Source organism: Apaloderma vittatum, unplaced genomic scaffold (genome assembly GCF_000703405.1).
Source record: "Apaloderma vittatum isolate BGI_N311 unplaced genomic scaffold, ASM70340v1 scaffold16392, whole genome shotgun sequence".
NCBI lineage: Eukaryota > Metazoa > Chordata > Aves > Trogoniformes > Trogonidae > Apaloderma > Apaloderma vittatum.
Window position 1 is genome coordinate 21,588 of NW_009705407.1, and position 22,242 is coordinate 43,829.

The following is a 22,242-nucleotide window of genomic DNA, read 5'->3' on the forward strand; positions in this document are numbered from 1 at the left end:
TGCGTTTCTCCCCCCAAAAAACCCACCCAACACTAAAATGCACTTTGATGAGTGCTACAAGGTTTGATGATCTGAAGGAGAAACCCGGGAAAGTCACATCTCTGCCTTGCCACGCCCCTGATGGCAGATTAATCAGCTGATGGGCTTTCATCAGAGTTGCCCCTATACTGACTTTCTATTGCTTTGCCATTGGTTCAAAGCACTTAAAAGCTTTTTTTTCTGCTCTGCTTGCCTTTCTTAAGACACGTTGCCATCTTCAAGACTTTCTCCCAGGGGACGGTGGGGTGGCAACACCAGGCAGTGGGCATGCTGAAGCCCAGGGATCAGGAGCTCAAACGGAGCATCCCAGCGGCCGAATGTCTGGGTGGGTGATGGTCCCCCACGTAACCTCCAGGTCTCAGGTCAGAAGCTCCAGCTACATTGATCCAGATCAGCCCAACTTGTTTAAGAAAATCACTTTCTCCAGTAGGAAAAGAAGACGTTTCTTGAAATCTCCCATCGTGAGAAGCGAGCCCAGTGCAGCACGGCACTGGAGGGGGTTACCCAGAGAGTATCCCAGGAGGTCTTTAGGACTCAGGATGGCAGAGTCAGCGTTGTTCTGGTCCAGTGATGGTCCCACTACAAGGGACGAGAGCTCTGCAGAGGTCCCTTCCAACCAAAACAGCCAAGGCAAGGCTGATGGCCTCTGACTTGCTGTCATTAACACGTTTTTCCAGGCTTCTCTTCAGAGAGGAGCGGAAAAGTTATCTCAGAATGGAAGACATAACGTGGAGAAGCAGAGCATGAAATTCCCTTCTTGGATTCTAGCTCGGCCAAGAGAAAGGTGTCCCAGGCTCTCCCAACAGGCAGCATAATCAAAACCATAATGGGAATTCAGAAGTTGCAAATACATCAAAGTCTCATCTTCACGGCATATTTCTCATGCAAATAGCTGCCTGGATGCGCTGCTCAAATGCCACTTAACACCTGATCAGCTTCAACTGAAGATAATAACCCTTTTACTTGGGCAGATGAAAGGTTTGCATCAGCAGCCACACAGCTTAGTTGCTTTACCAGCACAGAAAATGGAGTTTTTTCCAAAATCACGTTCTACTTTCATTTCCATCTCCTATTCACAGCCTTGAGTTTGCTACAAGGCTTCAAACGAGCATGGAAACAAATCATCCTCTAGCATTAGCCACCTGCAAAACTGATTTTCATTTAGGAAAGACTAAAAAACGACATCTGCAGCTGGAAAGTATTATTGTATCTGATGATATGCCTCCTAGTCCCAACAGTAAAAGTGCTGCGTTATCTCAACACCTCAGAAGTGGAAAATGTACATCCAGATGCCTACTAAGGGGTCACAGATGGTGAGTCTTGATCATTAGTTTCTGTACTCAAAGAAACATTTTTACACAAACCCCAGAGTGAGAGAAATTATTCCAGGAAGAGCAAGAGAAATACCAAATGCTGGATGCCAGCCAGGAGTCAAATAACTTTAAATCCAAAGAATTAAGCAACTTTCCATTGAAATCTTCTGGAGAACTTTGCTAAATCCTTCCCGAGACCTACCCAAGCACCTCCTTCACCTGCCCACTTGCTTGAAAAAGGGTAACACTCTGATGGTATGAAGCAAAAAAAGGACTTCCAAAATCTGAGGTGCCACATGCAAAGAAACAGCATAAACCATATGCCAACACTGTCGAGAACCAGGACACCCAGCCAGCTGCAGCTCTGAGTGACAGAGGCAGACAAGTATTTGCAACATATGTCAGTTCTGGCTTTAATTTCTTGAGCCATGGCAAGCTGACAGCCAGGTCTCTGGTGCCCACCTGGCTCTTCCTTTAAAGGATGGTCTTTATCCGAAATGTCCCTGCCAAATGTCCCTGTTTCATTGAATCATAGAATCATGGAATGTCAGGGGTTGGAAAGGACCTCTAGAGATCATCTAGTCCAGGATCACCTAGGGCAGGTCACACAGGAACGCGACCAGGCGGGTTGGAAAGTCTCCAGAGCAGGAGACTCCACACCCTCTCTGGGCAGCCTGGGCCAGGGCTCCGGCACCCACACAGGGAAGGAGTTTCTCCTCAGGTTGAGGTGGAACTTCCCGTGTTCTACCTTACACCCACTATTCCTTATACCCATTATTACTTGTCACCACCGAAAACAGACTGGCACCTTCCTCTTGAGCTGCATGAAGTAAGTTTAAAATCTATTTTGCCATGTGCTTCAGCAGCAATAATTCCAGGGTGCATGCACTGGCAGAGACACACCTGCCCTGCACACGATTCAGTACAGCCCATAGGCTGAGCGAGCAGCAAGTCTTAAATAACAACCCAGCAGGTATTTTTCACTCCGCTCTGCTTTTCCCAGGGCGTATTTAAATGCCCAGCACTGATGGAGGAGAGCCCATATCCACAAGCTGATGGGGGTCCACCATTCACCTCAGACAGAGGTGTGTCCCCCAAATCCACGTTATACGAAACAGGCACAGTTTGGCCGAGTCCCGATGGATCACCGTGTAACTGGGACATTTCCAGCACTGGAGCACAATGACTTTTATTAAAACACCTGCAGGGAACAGCTCCCGTGGGAGCTCCTGAAAGGGAGAGAAATGTTGCTTTCTCCAAAGCAAAACCAATAACTTTATTTTTTTCTTGGCATATGCTCCATCATCGAGCATTGGGGGAGCACGGTAAGGGGCTCTGAAAGCCCAGCAGTGAAAATTTTTTTTTTTTTTTCCTCAAAGCGGAGAAGAAAAAAATCAGGACAGAGAGCTGCCCAGAAACAGAGAGAAACAAAAGACGGATTTGGTATGAAGTTTTCACAGACAGATTTTGTATTCCAAAGAGCCTCATTACTGCTCAGCAAGACAGAAGGTGTGCAGCAGCAAGGCTGCACAGCAAACCTGTATTCAGACTCACTGAATATTAGAATTTTAATATTTTAATATTAATGTTTTCATATCGCTTTCTCTGTGGCTCCTCACCCTGATAAGCCATCTGTGTTCTCATGAATACAGACACTGTCCAGATCCAGTCTGCAAATCATTTCCATTCATCGGAAATGCTGGTGCCCAGAGCCGTGGGCTCTGCGTTGCGTGCTTGGCTCCGGAGCGCTGGGGCAGCAGACTCCTCATTACAAGTCAGTAATCTGAAAAACACTGAATTTTCAAGGTAAATTGAATTGACCTTCAATACAAACAAGCACGCTCAATCTGGCAGGCTCAGGATATTACACACTCCTTTAATCATCCTGCTTCAAGGCTGTTCCCTCCCTACACAAGAGGTCCCCGTGAAGTTGCTGCAGTGTCACGCAGTGGGGACAGGGCGGACCTGCTCTGCCTGCAGAAACACAGAAACCACGAGGTCCTGGTTCCCTGCAGTAGGCAGGTCTCTCGCTGCCCAAAGCAGCCAGAAAGCATATCAGATAGCCAGATCTGTGGTCTCAGCATCACCGAAGATGCTCCTTTAGGAGACCTTCTAGCATGATGGGGATGACCAGCAGAAGACCCTCGGTCCCTTCTCCTCCTCCTCCTCAATGTGGAAACCCCCCGGCAGACCCATCAGTGTGGCTGGGGACAGTCACACCCTCAGCAAAGTGCAATGTTGCCTCACAGCCACCACAGAGCCCATGATGTGGGGTTTACAAGCAAACTTGCTCACTGGCATCTTTCCCACCATGACAGAAGACGCCGAGCTCAGCTTGGAGCAGCTTTCAAACTCCCGTTACAAAGGCTACTCCAGCTCAGATTACAAAGGAAAAGGGGAAGAAGAAAAAAATAAAATAGGGTGATTAGCACCGATTACTAACTCCTAATTGATTTGTCATGATGCTGAATTCCACAGGTAGGCAGCACACTTCGGGGAGCAACAGGTCCAAAAAAGCCCGGAGCCGTTCCAAAAAGGCTGCGAGTGCAGATGTCCTTCCTGGCAGCGCCTGCAGGAAGGCGGTTGCCATAGCACTCGGTGTGAGCAGTGATTAGGGGGGTGATGGGAAGATGTCTCTTCTCTAGCCAGCGCTAAACCTTGTAAAAGCGACGCGAAGAGGCTGTTAAACTCGTTAAAGAGAATCTCTGGCAGCTCAAACCCATCACAGCCAAGATACAGATGCAGCAGCCCAAGGGATCTCTGCCCCATGACCCTGTCTGGGTGCTCATCTCCCAGCAAAGCCCCTTCTCTCCACCACGGTTTCACTGCCCTGGAGGAAAGGCTTTCGGTGTGGATTTCTCCTGGGTTTAGAGAAGGGAAGACTCGTCTGCACCGATAGCTCCAGCTCCTGGGAGGGACCCCCCCAGCCTCCAGGGACCCTGCTCCCCTCCCCACAGCCGTGGGCAAGGGCTGTGCACGGGACATAGGGGACGATGAGCCCAAGGCCCCTATATCCACACTGGGGCTTGGTTTGGCAGTAATGCTTGCTAACAGCAATCCTCCTGCTTCTGCTCGTGCAGCTGAGAAAACCAGCACAGGCACTGTGTCAGGGTGAGGGAATTTGTACCATGCTCATTTGTAATACCCTCTTTCTGCAGTGCAACCCTCAGAGTTTCCGTTTCCTTCCAGAGAATCGATATCTACCATAAAGATAGAGACTGGTACAACATAACACGTTATTTGCTTAGTTTCTCATTTTTAAAGACTCCCACCTGCTGCTCTATTTTAAGGCCAGTTTAGCTCCTCGCTCCCTCAACATACTGATTTCTTTTGCAGTCACAGACATTTACGAAGCACCACATCCTCCCCAGCAACCCAATTTCCTACCTACAGCTGCAGGTACAGGTCAGAAATAGCTCAGTAAAGACCCCCAGTTGCTTCTCCCATGTCCTGGGAAAGTCCCGAGCTGCAAACCCTCCCCGATGCAGAGCAGGTGCTCTATTTCATCCATTGTTTCAATACAACCCAAATAACATTTTCAATATGGTGAAGGACAAAACACCCAGTTCTAATCATCAAGGGTACCACGAAAAGTGACTGAATATGGATAAAAACGAAATGAAGGGTCTGGATGCTGCTGGAAAACACGCTCTAAGCTCTCGCTAGTTAAAAGAGAAATAAATGTCAGTTTAAAAAAAAGCCAGGGACAATAAAAGTGGCACCTGCAGAGCACTAGACATTTGTTTGCTCGTTCATCAGCAACTGCAATATGGCATTGCAGGCTGTCAGCTGGTGCTGGACCATCTTGCTTTGTCTCACAGCTCTAGAGCTGGGGTCCGGGAACGACCGCTGAGCCGAGCTCAGCATTGTTGAGGCTTTACCCTTCAGGACTGCCACGGCATTCTCCAGCTCCATTGTGGGCAAGGGGATGGGGTTTTTTTATCTCATTTGTATCCAGTCCCGCAACTCAGGACTTGCATGTTAAGAGCAAAACTTCGTGGCATTGTTTCCACCCATGAAAGAAAATTTGGGGCCATTAAGGCATGCTCCCCTTGCATCTCTCTTTGTACCTTGTAAAGCCATTTCACAGTCTATTAAAAATAGACAATGTCATCTTTCTCTGCTTTGTCAGAGGTGGACAGCACCTCTAACCATGCACTTGAAAAAGAAAACCTCTTGAAAAGCTCATAAAACCTTCAAGCAAGATGACAAGACAATAAAATGCCTGCTTACAGCACAATTGATATGCTGAAAACTAGATCATTGCAGCACACTGATTTACTAAGCTTAATCTAACAGTTGGTTTCTAAGTACAGTCATCACCTTCAATAAAACAGACATTTAGTTCAATACTAAACATTTTCAAGTCTTTCTGTGTGCCAAACCCTTAATAAATTGCATCTAAACCTTTGACTTTTGGGGCGAGGGAGGGGATGGATGACAGCCCCCATCCGGGCTGTACTGTCACAGCCCTCTTGCCGCGTGCTTTAAAAAACAAAGAAACAGAAAGTTGTCCAGACAGGCTCCCGTCCACCACTCAGCCTTTGAATCCACGAGTGATTTCCCAGTCTGACCAGTTCTATAATCTTTCCGCAGCTGCTTTGTTAAAAGCCATTGACACCCACAAGCTTGCGAAAGCCGAATCAGCATTCAGTCAGGATTGCTTCATGTGTGCCTTGCCAATCCTTGGGTGGATTGCAAGGCAAGAGTGGTGGCAACCTCAGCAGCTATCAGATACCGTTGGCATCTCTTCTTCTCTGGGTCGTGATGCTGAGAGGCAGCTGGAGGGTCATCGCCTCACCAAACACCACTGCAAGGAACTTGGGGACCCTTGCAAAGTCAATAGTGTTCCTCAAGTGCCCACCACAACAGGGAGAAGAACAGAATAGGCATGTGAGTGGGGTGATAAACCAGTCATAAAGGTGGAAAAGACTTAGGTATGCTTAACAAGGACTGGAACTCACTGCCAGTACTACCCTGGACCCCAGAGGGTTGAGCTACCCAGAGAAGAGCCTTTTGCACTTGACTGACTGGACGCCCTTGTCCCACAGTGCTGGTGTCCTGGTCCTCCCCAGGCAAGAGAGCCAAGGGATGCTCTGATTGTTCACGTTCACAGAGGCAAGTTAAGGCACCAGTAACTCTCCACAGCTTGCTGCAAAGCTATACTTCAGCTGGTTTTTTCACAGAGACACACTTCCCTCCACTGCTTGGCCCTTTCATTCCCATCAGAAGTCATCATTTAAGCTTGTTTTAACCTTCTTTTCACTCAATTTTCAAAGTAAACCATTAAAACAATTTTTTTTGGAGAGGATCTCTCAGTGGGTTTTTTGCATAAACTGCCAACAGTATGAATCAGTCAGAAATGACCTTTTCTGATGAATGAATATTTAACTTCTTGCCTATTTCTACTTGATACAGAAGCTTGGACTAATCTGATTTCTATTTGTAATCTCTAATATTGAACTGCAAAACAGATAGGGAAAAGCTAATTGTTCGGAGCTCAGCTGCATGATTTGCTAATTGCCAGAAGCAAATGGTAAGATACTGAGAACATGAATTAAAATGAAGTTAGATTCCTCTTCCTTCTAGATTTTGCAGGTATTTTGGTTATTACCAAGGTTGCATGGAGGAGAGGAAGAAATTAGAAGAACAAAAGCACAGGTTTGGCTCTGCAACACACAACTGGCAGGGAACAAGTAAAAGAATAGTACAGCAAGAAATCCCTGTACTCTGTTGCCTGTATTTTCCCAGTATCTTTGTTTCTCATGTATTCTCTTTGCCTGCCATCAAAAAGTGATCTAATAAAAACCCCTCTCCCCAAATCCATTACCAAGGCAGACAGCTTGCTCTGCCTACTGAACAGCAGCTGGACACATCTGCTGCTTGATCATAGTGCCCTATGCAGATTTGTTCAGAAAAAAAAAAAAAAGGATAAATTGGTAAGGCTGAAGCTTCAACCACAATGCAACAGTCTCTTTGAATGCCTACATGACTTGAACACAAGCAGCCGATTAGAATTAAATATCTTAGTCACTTTTACGGTTTTAGTGAAGGATCTTGGTATCTTTCCATTCCTGAGAAAAGTCTCTGATGCAGAACGGTCCCGCAAAATCTGAAAAATAAGAGCTGAGCCACCGTCCCAGCAAGAAACCCTCCGAGTGTGATACTTCTTCACTCTGTTTGCACAGATAAACCCCCACCCTGCTCCTCGCCCTCCGCAGCAAACACCAGCCCGCTGTTCCCAGTTCCAATCTGCCTCGCTGCCAGCATTGAACAGGCTCCCTCCAGGGACCCCGGCAAGAGGCTGTCTGGGAAAACACCTGGGAAATATGATTAGAAATAGAAAACTATTCTCAAATGTGGTGTTTTTTTCAAACAAGTTTACATGCAGTTTTCCAGCTTTGTTCTTCTCCTGATGACCGTCCCAGTGCATGATTTATTATTTTTTTTAAAGCCTCTTTTCTTTGCTGAGCCTGAGATGGTTCCTAGTTCTATCACCATGCAGCTGCTGAGCATGAGCTTTGGCATCAAGTGTTTATTCATTTAAGTGAAAAGTAGAGCAGAGTATAGCATAAGTGACATGTCAGCACAGAGAAGAATAAGCTAGGACTCAAAAAACATCTTCCACGTAAACAGGAGGAACAAAATCCACGAAATGCCCATGTGCTCGGCAGCCAGAAATTAGAGCCAGACGTGTAATTCTTGTGCAAGCATTTTGTCCCTTTCAGAAGAGACAAGAACTGTCTCTTGAATCAGTTAATCAAAATCTCAGCTGATTATACCATCCGCAGTTTGTTTCCCAGAGAGCTAATTGAGAACATTCAGAGATTAAGTTGGTTTCAATGGGCACATCCATCTCCATGGTGTGGGCTTCAGCTCCCAGACAAATCTGGCTCTTCACTGAACCAGGTTTGCATCTAGCCAAGATTAGGGAGGGAGAGAAAAAACAGCAAAAAAATACTCCATCATAATCATAATTATTCCTTGCCCAAGAATTGGAAGTCCTTTCTGTTCGACTTTGAGAGGACTGGACTGCAGTAGCCTGGAGAAAAGCCTCGGCAGCATGAGCCAAAGCCCACATCTGACGGAGTCTCCTCACACCAGAGCCAAAGCAGGTTGTGGGAAGACAAAGCGTATCAGAGGGTACGTCTAGGGGGATGTGGTGTCCCAACAAAGTGGTAACAACAGACCTCCTCCACCTGAGGAAAAAAAATCTGGAGCAGAAGGTCGGCAGGCTGCCTCATGATTGACGGTACAGAACACGTCCAGGTCTGGAGGAAGGTCGTGTGCTGGAAGGAGGGTGCTGAGAACCCCACGTTCAACTTGTGATGACGTGAAGCTCCGTTTCTGCCTGGGTTATCAGCTGGAGCACACAGTGTAGCTGTAGCTTGCACACACCAAGGCTCCTTGCAAGCTGTTTGCTGCTTGTTGTTTGCTCAGGAAGAGTTTTTGAGCTCCTTTGCCTTTGTCTCTGACCCCACCAGAATGCCACGTTGCTCTTCGACAACACTTAACCAGAAGTTTTGAGAGTCAGGGTACCACCAAGCCAGAGAGCTGCAGGGCTGCTACTTAGACATCTTCCTTTGGTTCCCCTCGTAGTGAACAGCATCAGCCAGAATCCGCAACTACACCAGCAACACCTTGCTGGCATCTCCTCCCTCTTTTGGGATATGCTCACTACTGTGGAGCTTTAAGCTTCAGAGCCACAGGCACCGAGTGTTTGCACAGGGTCCAGTGGAAAACAATTCCATCCTCTGGGCATCGAGGCAAAGTAACAGAGAAGCAAAATTCATCCATGCAAACTGCCAGGCCAGCTTTGAGAGCTTCTGGCCTTTCAGATGCCCTGATGATGTCCGCAGAGAGACGAAATAGGACAAGATGTTCTGCACAGCCGCCTCCAGCTTGAAACAGAAACTACAGCCAGCAAGTCACAACCGCAGGAGACAGCTCACTCCTGGGTATATCCCTCACTAGCACTAGAACGATCTTCACAGCTTCTCCTGCACAATTAACCTGTCCCTCCTCATCTGCTTTCGTCAACCTTAAGCAAGCTGGATCCCCGCTACACCCCCGCACTCTGAGTTACTCTGATTTATAGTACAGCTCTCTGCGGCTGAGCAGTTGGGGTAGCAAGGTTGCTCCATGCCTCCAAGAGGGATGTTGTCCTGCATCTGAAGGTACATGACTGATTTTCCCATCCAACCTCCCTGCATCGTCCCTCCAGACCCCCATCCTTGGGACCTGCCATGGAGGGCAGGAGGCTGCACGCTGCCAAACCCCATCGTCTTCCCCCTACTCCTTTTGTCACAATCCTCTGGCAAAAATCACATTCTGGGAGAGCTGTGAAGGGCTTCTGAGAAGAGACACAGCTTCTGTTAATTATCCTACACGCACGCTTCAACCCTGCCTTGAGTTTGCCACCGGAGAGAAGAGCTCATTTAGAGGCAGGGGGAAATGAAGCAATTAAAAGAATAGCTACAAGCCTAGTGAAGAGATAACAAACAACAGAGCAGCAGAATGCTAATGCCATGTTCTTGGCTGCTTGTGAATGGACCCGTACAGCTCCTCGGAGAAGTCCTGCTCCAGTGAGCAGATCTCTCCCCAAAGAATTGTCCTCTGCAGCGATGAAAAACGTACAAGATTTTAAAATCCCCTGCCTGGACTAAACTTATTTGGTTAACAGCCAGGTCTGACCTCTCCCTGCTTTCACAAGGACTGAGAGGTGCTCCTCCCTTCCGAGGGGATGCAGAGTGGGTATAAGTGTTGCCCCAGGGAGTTGGAAGAAGACGGGAACCACAGATCAGACAAAGCAATTTTCGTCCAATATCACAGTAACATTTCTAAAGGGTTTCATCCCGTCAGTCGTGACCCTAAGACTTGTTTGGCTTTCCATTTGCTATGACTTTTTCCTTTTGATATTGATACATATCGCTAGAAAAAGTTAAGCAAAGGTGTAGATAATTCTGCAAATCTAACAGGATTTCCCAGGTGAGCATCAGTCTAACGTTTTCTGTTCTGCCACTAAACCAAATCTATCTATCTATATATAAATATACGTGTCTACATATCATACACATAATTTGGGATTCCAGCAGTATTGGCATTAATATAACTTATCGTTACCTCCTCACTGATCTTCAGGCAGCTCCCCATAAAGCACTGCTGAAAATTCCTGAAATAGCAGGAGTGACGGTGACAAACCACCTCGCAACATCTTGCTTTTGCCTCCTGCTTCAGTGGGGAAGAGAGCCACAGGGCAGCCTTTCCACCACCTTCTCAACTGGAGCAAGTCAAGAAATGGGGACAGATACTGATTTTGTCTGCTCCAGTAAGGCAGTTCCCTGCTCCTAAAAATACTCCAGGAAATTGAATCAACATTTTGTAATTCGGCTGGTAACAGCAATTACTAATAATCAGCGGGAACGTAATTTTCTTCATTTTCTACTCTAGCTGTAATGTAATTCCAATAGCAAACTTTGTTTCATGCACTAAACAAACATGATGGGCAATATGAGGAAAACACAGAGTATCAAAAAACAGCCTTAAAAATAAACAAATTTCTACCAAACAGCAAATATCTGTCATTCAGACAGCCTTTCGGAAAGCTAAAGTTCACATTGTTCCTATGCGAAAAATGAAAATGGAGAAACGAAAGCTCCAAACCCCTTGCTCGGTGGCAGCAGCGCTCGAAATCGCAGCCCTAGTGCCTGGGCACGGCTGGAGGCTCTGCCTTCCTACCTCACCAATTTACTGCGAGGAGAACAGGAGACAGGGCAGGGTGACAAGCACACACACAGCTTGAACGACTGTATTAGATGCAAGACTGCAGTCAGGCAAACGGCTTCCTTCCGTAGCGAAAAGCACTTTTGCAGAAGGAGGCCCAGCTCTGAAATAGGTTTCCTGGAGACTGAGAAAGCTCTTGCTGATAAAAACCTGAGGAATATTTTCTCCCTCCAACTTGATAAATTTGCTGTAGGTGTCTATGCTTTCCAGATCAACAAGCAAGTGCCAATTGCATGCCAGGATTTAACTTGGAAGGGTGACCAACTCATTGCTTTTCCTTCCAGCCAAGAACAGCAGATGCTATGCTGCTCTGTGCAGGGACTGATGACTGGATCAAGCCAGACTGGCAAAAGAAGAATGCTACTGCTTTGTGAGAACTCTTGCCATGCTCAGGAGCTGCTCAGCGAGACTCCGCTTGTAGACAGCACTGTTGCATGACATTTAGAAATGGCACGTATTCTCTCTCTCCCTTACAAAGGCTCAGGGCACGCTGCAGACTCTCTACAGCCCCCAAGCAAAACACGGATTGCGAACCAATTTCCCATTTCGAGAAAGCCAGAAGAAACATCGAGACACTACCCATGGGATACATGCATCAGCTCTCTGCAACCTCTCAAAGGCCAGCTGAGAGCTGATAAGCTCGGGCAACGCCATAAATGATTTCAGAACTGAGGTGGTGGGCACCTGAGTCCCTGAGTCTATAGAGAGCACACCGGGAAGCATTGCCTGGAGCTCGGTTTCTGCCATTGATTTTCCCTGCTGGCATCACAGCTGCCGTGCAGAGAGCTCAGTGCTGTTTGTGGATCTGTCCCGTCGGTGCTTTGCCCAGGCTCTGTGTGGACAGAAGTACGGCCGCATCAGGCTGCTGGGACCAGAGCAGAGACAAAGCATCTATGACAGCAGCTGGAGGGCTTAGGCTGGTTTCCACGCTGCTGAACTTCACCTTGAAGGGAAGGGGGGGGCTTGTTTCTATCCAGTGCTAGAGTAATCACTGCTCCAGGAGACATGTTGGAGGGGAGGCAAAGCAGACATGGTCCAAGGGCAGCGAGAGATCACAGACAAGGTCACAGATCATTCCAATTTGGTGCTGTAGAACACCTGAACAGAGATTCACATATTTTATAGCACTCTGTGAAACAGGAGGGTGTCAGCATGGGAAAACTTACTTGGTGTTGTCGGAATCAATGGTATGAAAGAGCTTCTCTAGTTCTTCTTCGTTGAGCGTCCCATCAGAAAAAAAGGCCTGGAACTCCTCCAGGGACAGCTTCCCATCATCTGCAAACAGCAACACAGCTGCCATTAGGGAATCGGCAAAGCGAGGGGCACAAGAAAATCAGGAGTTTTATATTTAGATTTAAAGATTCAGTTTAAAACTATCTCAAAGTGCTTCTGCAGAACCGGTCCAGTGCAGAGCTCACTGGCCACAAAGTGGGACCTGGTAGCAGCAGATCCAGGTGAAGCTTCATTACTCCTGGGTAGGACGCACTGGTCATGAGCAACTAACTGAGCTATTAACCCAAAGGCTGGCGTAGAGAACCCTGAAAAAAAAATCATCCTGAAACTGAATTACATTTAAGAAATTATGGAGCGTTTTGTCCACCGTATGTTCAAACAGTGCAGGACTCTCATTAAGGGTCACGTAACGGACAAGCAAAGACCTAGGGCTGGAATTAGCAGCAGACCCAGCAGCAATTTTCGCAGTCACCATCCAGCTGAACCTTCCCCAACACAGAGCATCTCCCAGCACCAGCCAGAAATGTGTAATTGCAATTCCCAAGCATAACAAGACACATTCTGCTTCAGTTGTCAACTGCAAAAACACACAAGGACTGTGTCACCTTAGCGTTGCGCCTTTACTTCTGAAGGGACCTGATGACGCACAGAATCCATCTGCCCGGCCATACGGGCCACAGCTTGCCGGGTGCCTCCCGGCAAATTGACCAGCACGCGAAGGACTCACACGACTGAGGTTTAATAATGGTCTCCTGGGCACCTAGAGGTGAACTTGCAGCAATGTTGGCAGCAAGCTCCATGCTCATCCTTGAACTGATATTTCAACAGCAGCTCTGGCCAGAAGTCCACAGGCATATGAAGTGGCCCTGCGTGTTATTTCGTATATTCGCCCCAGTGTTAATTTAACACCGGGGTTACAACAGCCTACTGAAACGACGAAGAAAAAAACCCAAACCGTTAAATCTATATATGAGAGGATATGAGGAGTACTCCTTTGCAACTTTTGCTGGTAAAGTGACATGGGCTCACACACACTTGTTCAATCTGGAACCCGTGCTGTTTACAGGTACAGCACATCTTTAAAGCCACAGCTGGATGTGAGAAGGTCTGGAGAGAGCCCCTATGAAGTTCAGCAGTAAAGCCACAGGAGAGAGACAAAATGAACTTTTAAGAAACTTTAATTTACTTCGAGTTTCTCATTCAAGCTGCTGACACCGTGCTCTGGTATGCAGCAGTGCCTGGGGGGAATAACCCCCTCGTCACGTACTGCTTAGAGACTCTCCACTCATATCCACAGAAGATTCATACACTGGAAATGCTGCCTACTTTGCAGTTGGAGAATGTATCATTTATTATTTAATCAAATCAATTATAAACTCTGTTGTTTCTCTTTCAGGAAATGATGCTGGAGAACAAAATCAGCCGACTTACCACACACACGTCAATACTTCTTTCTCAAACTAAATAGGTCTGCTGCTCCTTAAACGTACCTGCATCGCCAAATGCTAACCCACTTTGCCTTGCCTAGACACAGACAAATGTAGACCAGTGATAAAGTGAGTCTAAGATGCCTATTTAATTGGCAATTAGGAAAGGAACGCAGCAGGAGAACAAAGTCTCCAGCAACACTGGGTGAAAAGGGGACCATTTGCAGAGCACCACAATGAGAGGGCCCAGCTGCCCACATTGTTTTTCTGTGTTTCCTCCCTAAAACGTGACCTCTCTGCAGCAGGCAGGGTGCAGAATAACAATTCAAAACCTAGAGGAACAGGGCCCAGATTTGCTTTCTCCTTCTGATTTCAGAAAACTAAAGCATTTGCACTTCAACGAGCTCGAAGCGCCCTGCCAGTGTCACCCAACCCAGTGGTGACAGACCAAAAAAACCTGTGCCCAGAGCAAGAGCCCCATCCACACCACACACCTCCACCTCTGCACAGCACACAGCTGGATGAGAAGCTTCCCCCGCAGTGCTCCTATTTATCCTGGCCAAGATCAAGGTTCGGTTTCTCCTGCTCCTGACTGGCAACAAATCTATGTCTTCGAGCACCAAGATCAAAAGGATAACGGCATTTCTCTCCGGCGACAGCCAAACAGACCTTTATCTGGGGTACAGTTCCTGCAAACCTTAATTTAAACAGGTGCCTGTCCCCCCCGAAATTGTTCTTCCACACAGAGGGCAGGCAGACTTCGCAGGAAAGTCACATAAATCGACTTACCAGGAAAGCGAAACTGAAAAATTGAAAATTTCAGTATGAATGTTCACTTCTGAAAGGCACAAATGGGTTTCTAAGCTGAAGGAAAAAATCTTTTCCCTTTACTTAATTTCAGTGTTACAATTTACCCTTCACTTTACCTTTGATTTTATTTTGTTTTTTAAGTAAAGCCTGCCAGGCTGAATTTTTGCTGCAGCCTCTGAAACACGGTGTTTAAAATCGGTGCCAAAAAGCCGCTTTGATCCCCATCTCTCTGTCTCCAGAGTCACAGGTACCAACTACCACACCAGATCACTTAAAACCAACAGCACGTGCACCAGGATTTTTTTTCTTGGCTTTTAACAGCTCAAAGTAATACAGGATGGGCGAAGGATCTAGAGGAAGAAGGAGGTGACAGTCAGTTTTATTTCATTTTTGTTGTCTGGAGACTCCACAGCAATTTATATAAAAGTACAATTTTTTACTCATAAACAATGCTTGAGATTTTCCTCCCCTAACAAATAACATCATGAAGTAGCAGTCAGCTTAAAGCTGATGGTTATTTAACACAAGCTGGAATACCTGTCTGCAAACACACAAAGCAAAAGCCCTGCAGAGCAGCGAGATAATCCCGGAGCTGCGTATCTATAATTGTGAAACGTCTGGGAAGCTGCGGGTTGCTGGAGCCCAGCAGGCAGCGAAGCTTTTGGGGAACTCGGGCGATAAGGGGAAGCAGACCAGGCTGAGATTTGGCAGTTCAAATTAAACTGGTAGAAAATCCCAGGCAAGGAGGATTGACCACAATGTCACCAACACTGGGTCCTCACGCCGCCGTGTGCCGTGATAAGAGCTGTCGGAGATGCTGTTCTCCGGGAGCAGCCTTATCAGGGAAGTCGCAGGGAAGCAAGCTTGTTCTGAAAGAAGAAGTGCCTGCGCTCGCCAAAGAATGGATAAGATGTCCAGAAACCTGCTTTTTGCTGGAAGCTCCTGGGCACGGGAGAGGTGAGTTTTCCAAATGAGCTGTCAGGCATCGTTGCAGGTTGTACTGTTCCACCTGCCCTACGCCCTGCCCCGTAGGAGATCTCCTGGGGACACTTCCGTAGGTACCTACTTCTGATAGGATGGAAAAATTGAGATTCTGCACGGAGCAAAACGATGCTTCCATCAGTTTTAAGATCGAGAGAAGCCTTTGTGACTTTTCTTTGGATGAGCACACTAAAGGCAGACAACCTTCTCTCACCTTCCCTCCCCCTCAAGTCCAGTACTTGAAGCCAACTCCTAAGCTGGCAATGAGGACAAATGCCACCAACACCTACGTTGGCACCCGTCAGCTGAGAAAAGAGATCATCAGGCCACAGCTCTTCTGCCATTATTTTTTTCCTGAGACAGTAATCAGTACTTTACTCTGGCTTTTCAAAATAATTGACCAAAAGCAAATTACCAGCCAAATGGAGTTATCAAAGTTAGAACTAAGTGAATAGAAGGATATAACAGAGAACATCAGAAAGCCCCAACTGGGATTTTATTATTGCTCCATTTGCCATCGTGAAATTCTGAGGAGTCAGGAGGTGGATTTTACACCTTCTAACCTGCACAATCAGGCTGCTCTCACCCACCGACACAGCCAGGGGAAAAGTCAGACTAAGATCATAAATAGTCCAAAACACAGGAAATCTGATGGTTGAGTTTTCTGGAAATTCACTCACCGATACAAAATAGCTTGAAGCATCTACAAAATAAGGTCACTGTTCTGAGCCTGAGTTTTAAATCCACTTTCAATTACATCAGGTTGGGACTGCTCATATATTTTCTAGCTACATTATGAATATATTTCACTACTTATTTTTATTACCCCACGAGTTCTAAAGTGCTTCAAGCCCCACTTAGTGTGCAAGCACCAGCAAAGCTACAGGGAAGCAAATTGGATTTCATTGTGGCCTGTGAATAGAAACGACAACTGTATTTTTTTTCTTCTTTCTTGTGGAGGGCAGGTTTTGTGCAGATACATGAGCCAGCAAGAACATGGGCTGACTTCTCCCCTAGACCCTTCATCCAGCCCCTTCAGAAAGACAGTGAGAGCAGCTCCTCTGCCACTCGCCCAGGCATGCAGCAGCCAGCTGAAAATTCTCCACTCACTTTGACTCCAGTCTTAAAGTGTTATTTCAGGGGCAACTGAATTCAGCTGGAAGCTGAACAGTTCACCTCCAGCCACGGCTGAAGCTGCAGAGCCACAGGAGCTCTGGCTGAGGAGCAAAGCCCGCGTTTCGGGGGCTCCTTCCAAGGACGGTGCCACTGCCACTGGAACAGAGCCCCTGCAAATCTCTTTGCTGATGAGATGTAGCACACATCTTTAGAAGGACAATACTACAATTAATAGTATTTTTTTAGTGAAATGACTCCAAAATAATCTTTTTTAAAAAAAAATCCATTGATTAATGCCTAGCCCAGATGTTTCCACAAGGGTTGTTACCACACCAAGCAAACCTGAGAGACGGATGTTTCCATTGCAACTGATAATCTCTGTTTGAAACACTCCTGTGCATTTCCCAGTTGCTAAAGGGACGGACTGGTTGATGCTGGCACGGGAATGCAAGGCTGGCAGGGAAGTTTCCCATACAAAGCCAGGGACTAAACTTCAGGAGCTGGGCTTTTGCTTATGCAATTCATTGCCTACTTGACAAATTTGAAGCACAGCATTCATCCAAATATTTACTCAGTTTTGGTCCTTTCTTTTTCGTGGTGGAACTGGTGCATGGCACTGAGCCACATTTTTGTTCCAGGGTTAACCTCTTCAGTGCCATTAAAAATTGGGCCCAAAAAAGTGACTTTCATTTCAAAATGACCACATCAGTCAACACAAGATGTTGAGAAATGACTTAAAGCCTGGTTCTTGTCTAGGATCATGAGTTTGCACATACCAAGCCAGATGACTTCTGGTAATCTTCCCTGCAGGACCTGGACTGAGGAAAAGTGGGAATTTCTGTTGTAGGCAAAAACTTGCACCTCACTCTCACCAAAAATAGCCTGGGCATCCAGAAATGTACATCAACCTGCCGGAATTGCCCCCAAGCTGCTCAGATTTATCATCAATCGAGCCTTTTGTCATCCTAGAAGTAATTTTGAAGTTCTTTTTAATAGCAGCTATAGATAGATATCAAATGTAGGCTGGCAGGCAGGGAGACATGCAAGAGTGATATAGCACATTTTCTACCACTGTCTTTTGTGAAGACTCTACTTTTTTCTCAGTTTCCCAGATAATCCTCACTCTGCTGTAATGAGCCAATCAAAATGTGGGGGCTTTTTTCTGCACTCACCCAATAAATTGATTTCCCAGCTATTGAGGAAAGTCTTCCAAAGAAATTCCCTGCTCTTTACGAGTTAAATGCTGGAATCAGGCTTCCCCAGGGTGCAAACAGCCTGGCCAGCTTCAATGCAATCACTGCTTAGAAGAGGGTATAACAAACCCCACCGGAATGTTTAGAAGAGGATTTAGAGAGATTCCAGTAGTCCACAAAGTTTTCTCAATCCACTATTTTCCTATGCAAAACAGGAGGTAACCTGTTCTCCTCTCGCTTACCAGAACGCCAACAGCCCGTTTCAATACATCTGCTCCACATCTGTAGTGGCACAAGGCAAATACTGAGTCAGCACCTCCACGTGGTGCTGCTCTGTCATAATTCACGAAAACTGCAGGTGATCCAGCCCCAGGGACACTTTGTACATGAACATGTTAGTCTAGCTTAGGGCAGGAAAACATTTGGGAAAAGAAACTGTAGCTTGCAGCAAGCAACCTCCTGGTAAATCCTTCACATTAAGAGGCAACACCTGAACACCCAATGCCTGCCTTTGGGCTCCAGCCCGGGCAGCCAAGAGGGTCCAGACATAAAACTGCAACCACCTCTCTTATTTTTCATCTTCGTTGGCCTCAGCCTGTCCTCGTTATACTGGGAACTATTACATGGCTGACTGACTTTGAACAACCATAGCTTTTTAGCACCTTTAATTTACTTGCCTGTTCAACCATCATGGCAAAGCAACAGATTTCCAGGGCAGAGCTTGCAGCCTCCTGATCCAAACAGCCCAGTTCTCTCTCCCAAAGGCTTTGATTCCCCACGTACTCAAACCTCTGCCTTGCTCTCTCCATCATTACTCCACCCTCCATCTTTCTGTTCTCCTGAGCATTGTCTTTCTTTATTAATGTGCCTTCAGCATCTTCCCTCCCCACGCTTCCCACCTTCTTTTCCTTTTCAAACTCAGGTTGTGGATGCAGTAGAACAAAACTAGAATTTCTGGTTTAGAGGACACTGTACAGAGAGAAGTGGCTGCAATATCACCAGCCTTTGATCCCTAGAACTTGGTCCCCCGAATTTCTGTTTATTGTCCAGGCAGCCTTGCTGCAGACCCCTCTTCCAGCCACCCTCCTGAAATGCTGCATTTCCAAACCACCAGGAAGCTCTCCACTACCCAACCCCCAGTGAAAGCACACAAGCTACTGACAGGCTCTCTAAACATTTGATTTAAAAGGGGTATCAAATACAAAGACAGCACAGCTTGCCATTAATATAAGAATACTCTGCGCTCCCGCGATCTCAGAGCTGTACATCCTGACTTCAAAACTTTTTCCTTCTATTTAAGGCAAAATTCTCCTAAGGAGCCATTGTTAAAAGATAACAGAACCCGTCTCCTACGGTGCCCTAGAAATGACTATTCTGCACAGGAAGTACTACAACTCATGAAAAACATACTAAAATAAATAGTGATATTTGGAGACGTATATTAAAATATTAAATAGCATAGCTGCTATTTTCGTATGCTACAACTAGTTCATTTCTATGCATCAGCAAACCGCAGCGTTACACGTAATTCCCTGCAAAGTTAAGCATTTTTTGATATGCACAATAGAGGCGGCCTGGGAATTACAGAGAGAGATTTAAATCTGCTGCTGAGCTCTACCGCCATCAAAGCAGAAGAGTGGGATTATTTTGGAGCAATTTTTTTTGCAATTCCCCCCCCCAGATCAAATGCCACGCATGGTTTCAGGCCGTTGCAAGGCTCTTACTCCTGCCGTGCTATGGTCCTCCTCCAGATGCATCACACTGGAGAGGCTGAAACCTCGGGGTGACGGCAGAGGTGAAACCACGGCAGCACTCGGTGTGCTCTCCTTCAGGTCTCCTGTAGCAATAGGATGGAGCCTAAGGGAGCTCCTGAACTCACCCTATGTGAACAAAAAGCCTCTGAGAAGCTATCAGGAATAACGTACGGCGGAGTCCCTTCTCTCCAGGGTGGCTGAGGACAGAACACATTCAGCAGTGCCTCACCTCCTGCTATGCTCAGCACCAAAGAAGGACCTCTGGGTTTCTCTGTAAGGGCAAGTCAAAACATTACTGGGCAACCTGTTCCAGTGTTTCACCACCCTCATAGAAAAGAATTTCGTAGAATCACAGAATCATTTAGGCTGGAAAAGAACAACCCCAGTTCCCTCAGCCACTCCTCAGAAGACATGTTCTCCAGACACTTCACCAGCTTCGTTGCCTTTCTTTGGACATGTTCTAGCTGCGGTCATTTCATCTCCATCTCTGGGAGGGCAGCTGAAAGCTTCACTTTGCTGAAAAGCAGACCCTGGAGTTAGAGTTCCCTCCTGCACCCAGCCAGACTAGGAGAGGACACTGATCCTCTCTGAATGTCACTAGAGTAGCCACAGCATGGGCACCACAGCCCCGTGCATTGAGAGCGGCAGCAAATCTGAGCCACGCAGCTCACCCTCCTTGAAAGCAGCAGCCAGATGCATGCCCAGGGCGAACTGGAAAGAGAGAAGGAAGAAAATTTTAGATAACATGTTCTTCACCTCCAGTCGGATGGTGCGGGGAAGCACCATCGCTCACTGACAGTAAGTTGTCACACATTCCTAAACCACACCACAGTCTGTACGGGGCTCTGGCACTGCCAAAAGAGCAGCAAAACAGGCAGCCCTCCAACAAGGGAGGAGAGAAGACCACACAGACTCTATTTGCAGCAGAGCAGATGGCAGCAGAGCCCAGCGATGGGGCTGCAGACCTGCAGCAAACTTGCCCAGCCGGTGTGTCCGTAGCCCTGTCTCCAAGATTACAATATTGTGCGTTGGCAAAGCAAGGAGGGAAGATCCTGACCTCCTCTGCCAAATCAAGCCCCCACTTCTGATGGAGGACAGCTCAGAAAACAGGTTTAGAAAGGCAGCATATGTAGTTCTGCTCCGTGTCCCAGCTGGGAACGCGTTAGCCGACACATTCGGGAACTATCAGCTCCAGGCAGACTGCCAGCGCAGAAGTTTTCAAACTTGATCATTAAACTTTGGCAGAAACATCAGAAAAAGTGAACCCAGGATGATATATCAACCAGAATCAGAGGCTAGCACCAGCAACTCCAGTACACCCCAGCTCTGCAACAGCCTATTAAATCCAGATTTCTGGGAGAGCTCAGAAACAGGCACCAAACAGCCCAAACCCCCCCTCAGCTCCTCATTAACCAGTCACTCTCACTTGCTTTTTCTTCTCCAGGGTGCAGATGAATATCTCAGAGGGCTTGGGGTAGGGTTTGTGCTGTTTTCAGCTCATTACACACAGCACTCCTCTTCAAAAAAAAAGAAAAAAGGGAGAAGCAAGCGTTTGAGCAAAAGAGGAAAGATTTATGAAAGTGCTTGGTGTTACAGCTCACAAATGCGGTCCTGGTGCAGCCAGGGCGAGGCAGGGCAAGGGTTTAAATTCCTTTCAACCCAAAGCAGTCTATAAATATTATTCTGTGCTTAGTAAATCACTCACAGTGAATGAAAAGCACTGGTATAAAGGACCTTTCACTGCCACCCGCAAGGGGAAGGCAGCAGCATCGTGACTGGATGCAGCAGCCACTGGAGTTGACTGATGACAAATTAGCAGCAAATTACCACAGATTAGAGAGCTACAAACTCATCGCTTTCTGCAGTCCCGCGAAACAATATCCAGATCACACTGGCAGCAGCGACAGTTTTCCATTCAGCTAACAAGCTGTGCAGAGATGAAGACAGCAAATTAAACTAACTCAAAAAGCAGGTATCCTATTTGCATTCTCAGAAGGCAAAAAGAAGTTAAGCCGCTGCATTAGCATCTGTGGCATATAGGACATTCAGGTCCTTGTGCCAGGACTGACAAGAAGGTACCTGAATGGCAAATCAGAACCAGCATCATTAATAATTCGCTGTCTCGTCTTAACCCCTGGAATGTGAAGTCCACACGTAAGACTACAACAACGACATCTTGTTTCTTGAGATTCAGTGGTCTCAAAATTGCCCTTGAAAAGAAGTTTCAGGTCTGAACCAAACTACTGTTCATGTTTGACGGGCCCTCTCTGAGAAACTCCTTTGCCAACTGCTGAATCACCTTCAGAAACTTCTTTTTTGGGGGATAATCTTGGTTTATAGGAGCCCAAATGGTCCCTCCCTACGGGTCTCCAGTGCCACCCACCTCAGTTCTGGGAATGTTGCTTGGGGAGAAGCAGCCAAGCAAAGCCTGGCTCAATCCAGGCCAGTTGCTCTTCATTTTATGCTCCTTCCTGATCAGTTTCTGCATTTCTCATTTATTTTCTCAGAGGAGAGGGGAAAAAAGAAAAAAGAAAAAAGAAATAAAAAGTAAGCTCAGTGTCTCTAGCTATTTGTCCAGGGCAGGATGGGTGTC

General features: G+C 46.8%; 1 protein-coding gene across 1 annotated transcript in view; it reads right to left on the reverse strand.

Annotated features, from left to right (window-relative positions):
- Nucleotides 1-12,410, reverse strand: part of NECAB2 (N-terminal EF-hand calcium binding protein 2) — a gene marked incomplete at both ends in the record, with an annotated part of 33,979 nt that extends 21,569 nt beyond the window's left edge. The window contains one exon of the mRNA XM_009865397.1: nt 12,302-12,410. Coding sequence (XP_009863699.1) covers nt 12,302-12,410 — 109 coding nt within the window. The remainder of the gene's footprint in view (nt 1-12,301) is intronic.
- Nucleotides 12,411-22,242: the final 9,832 nt, after the last annotated feature.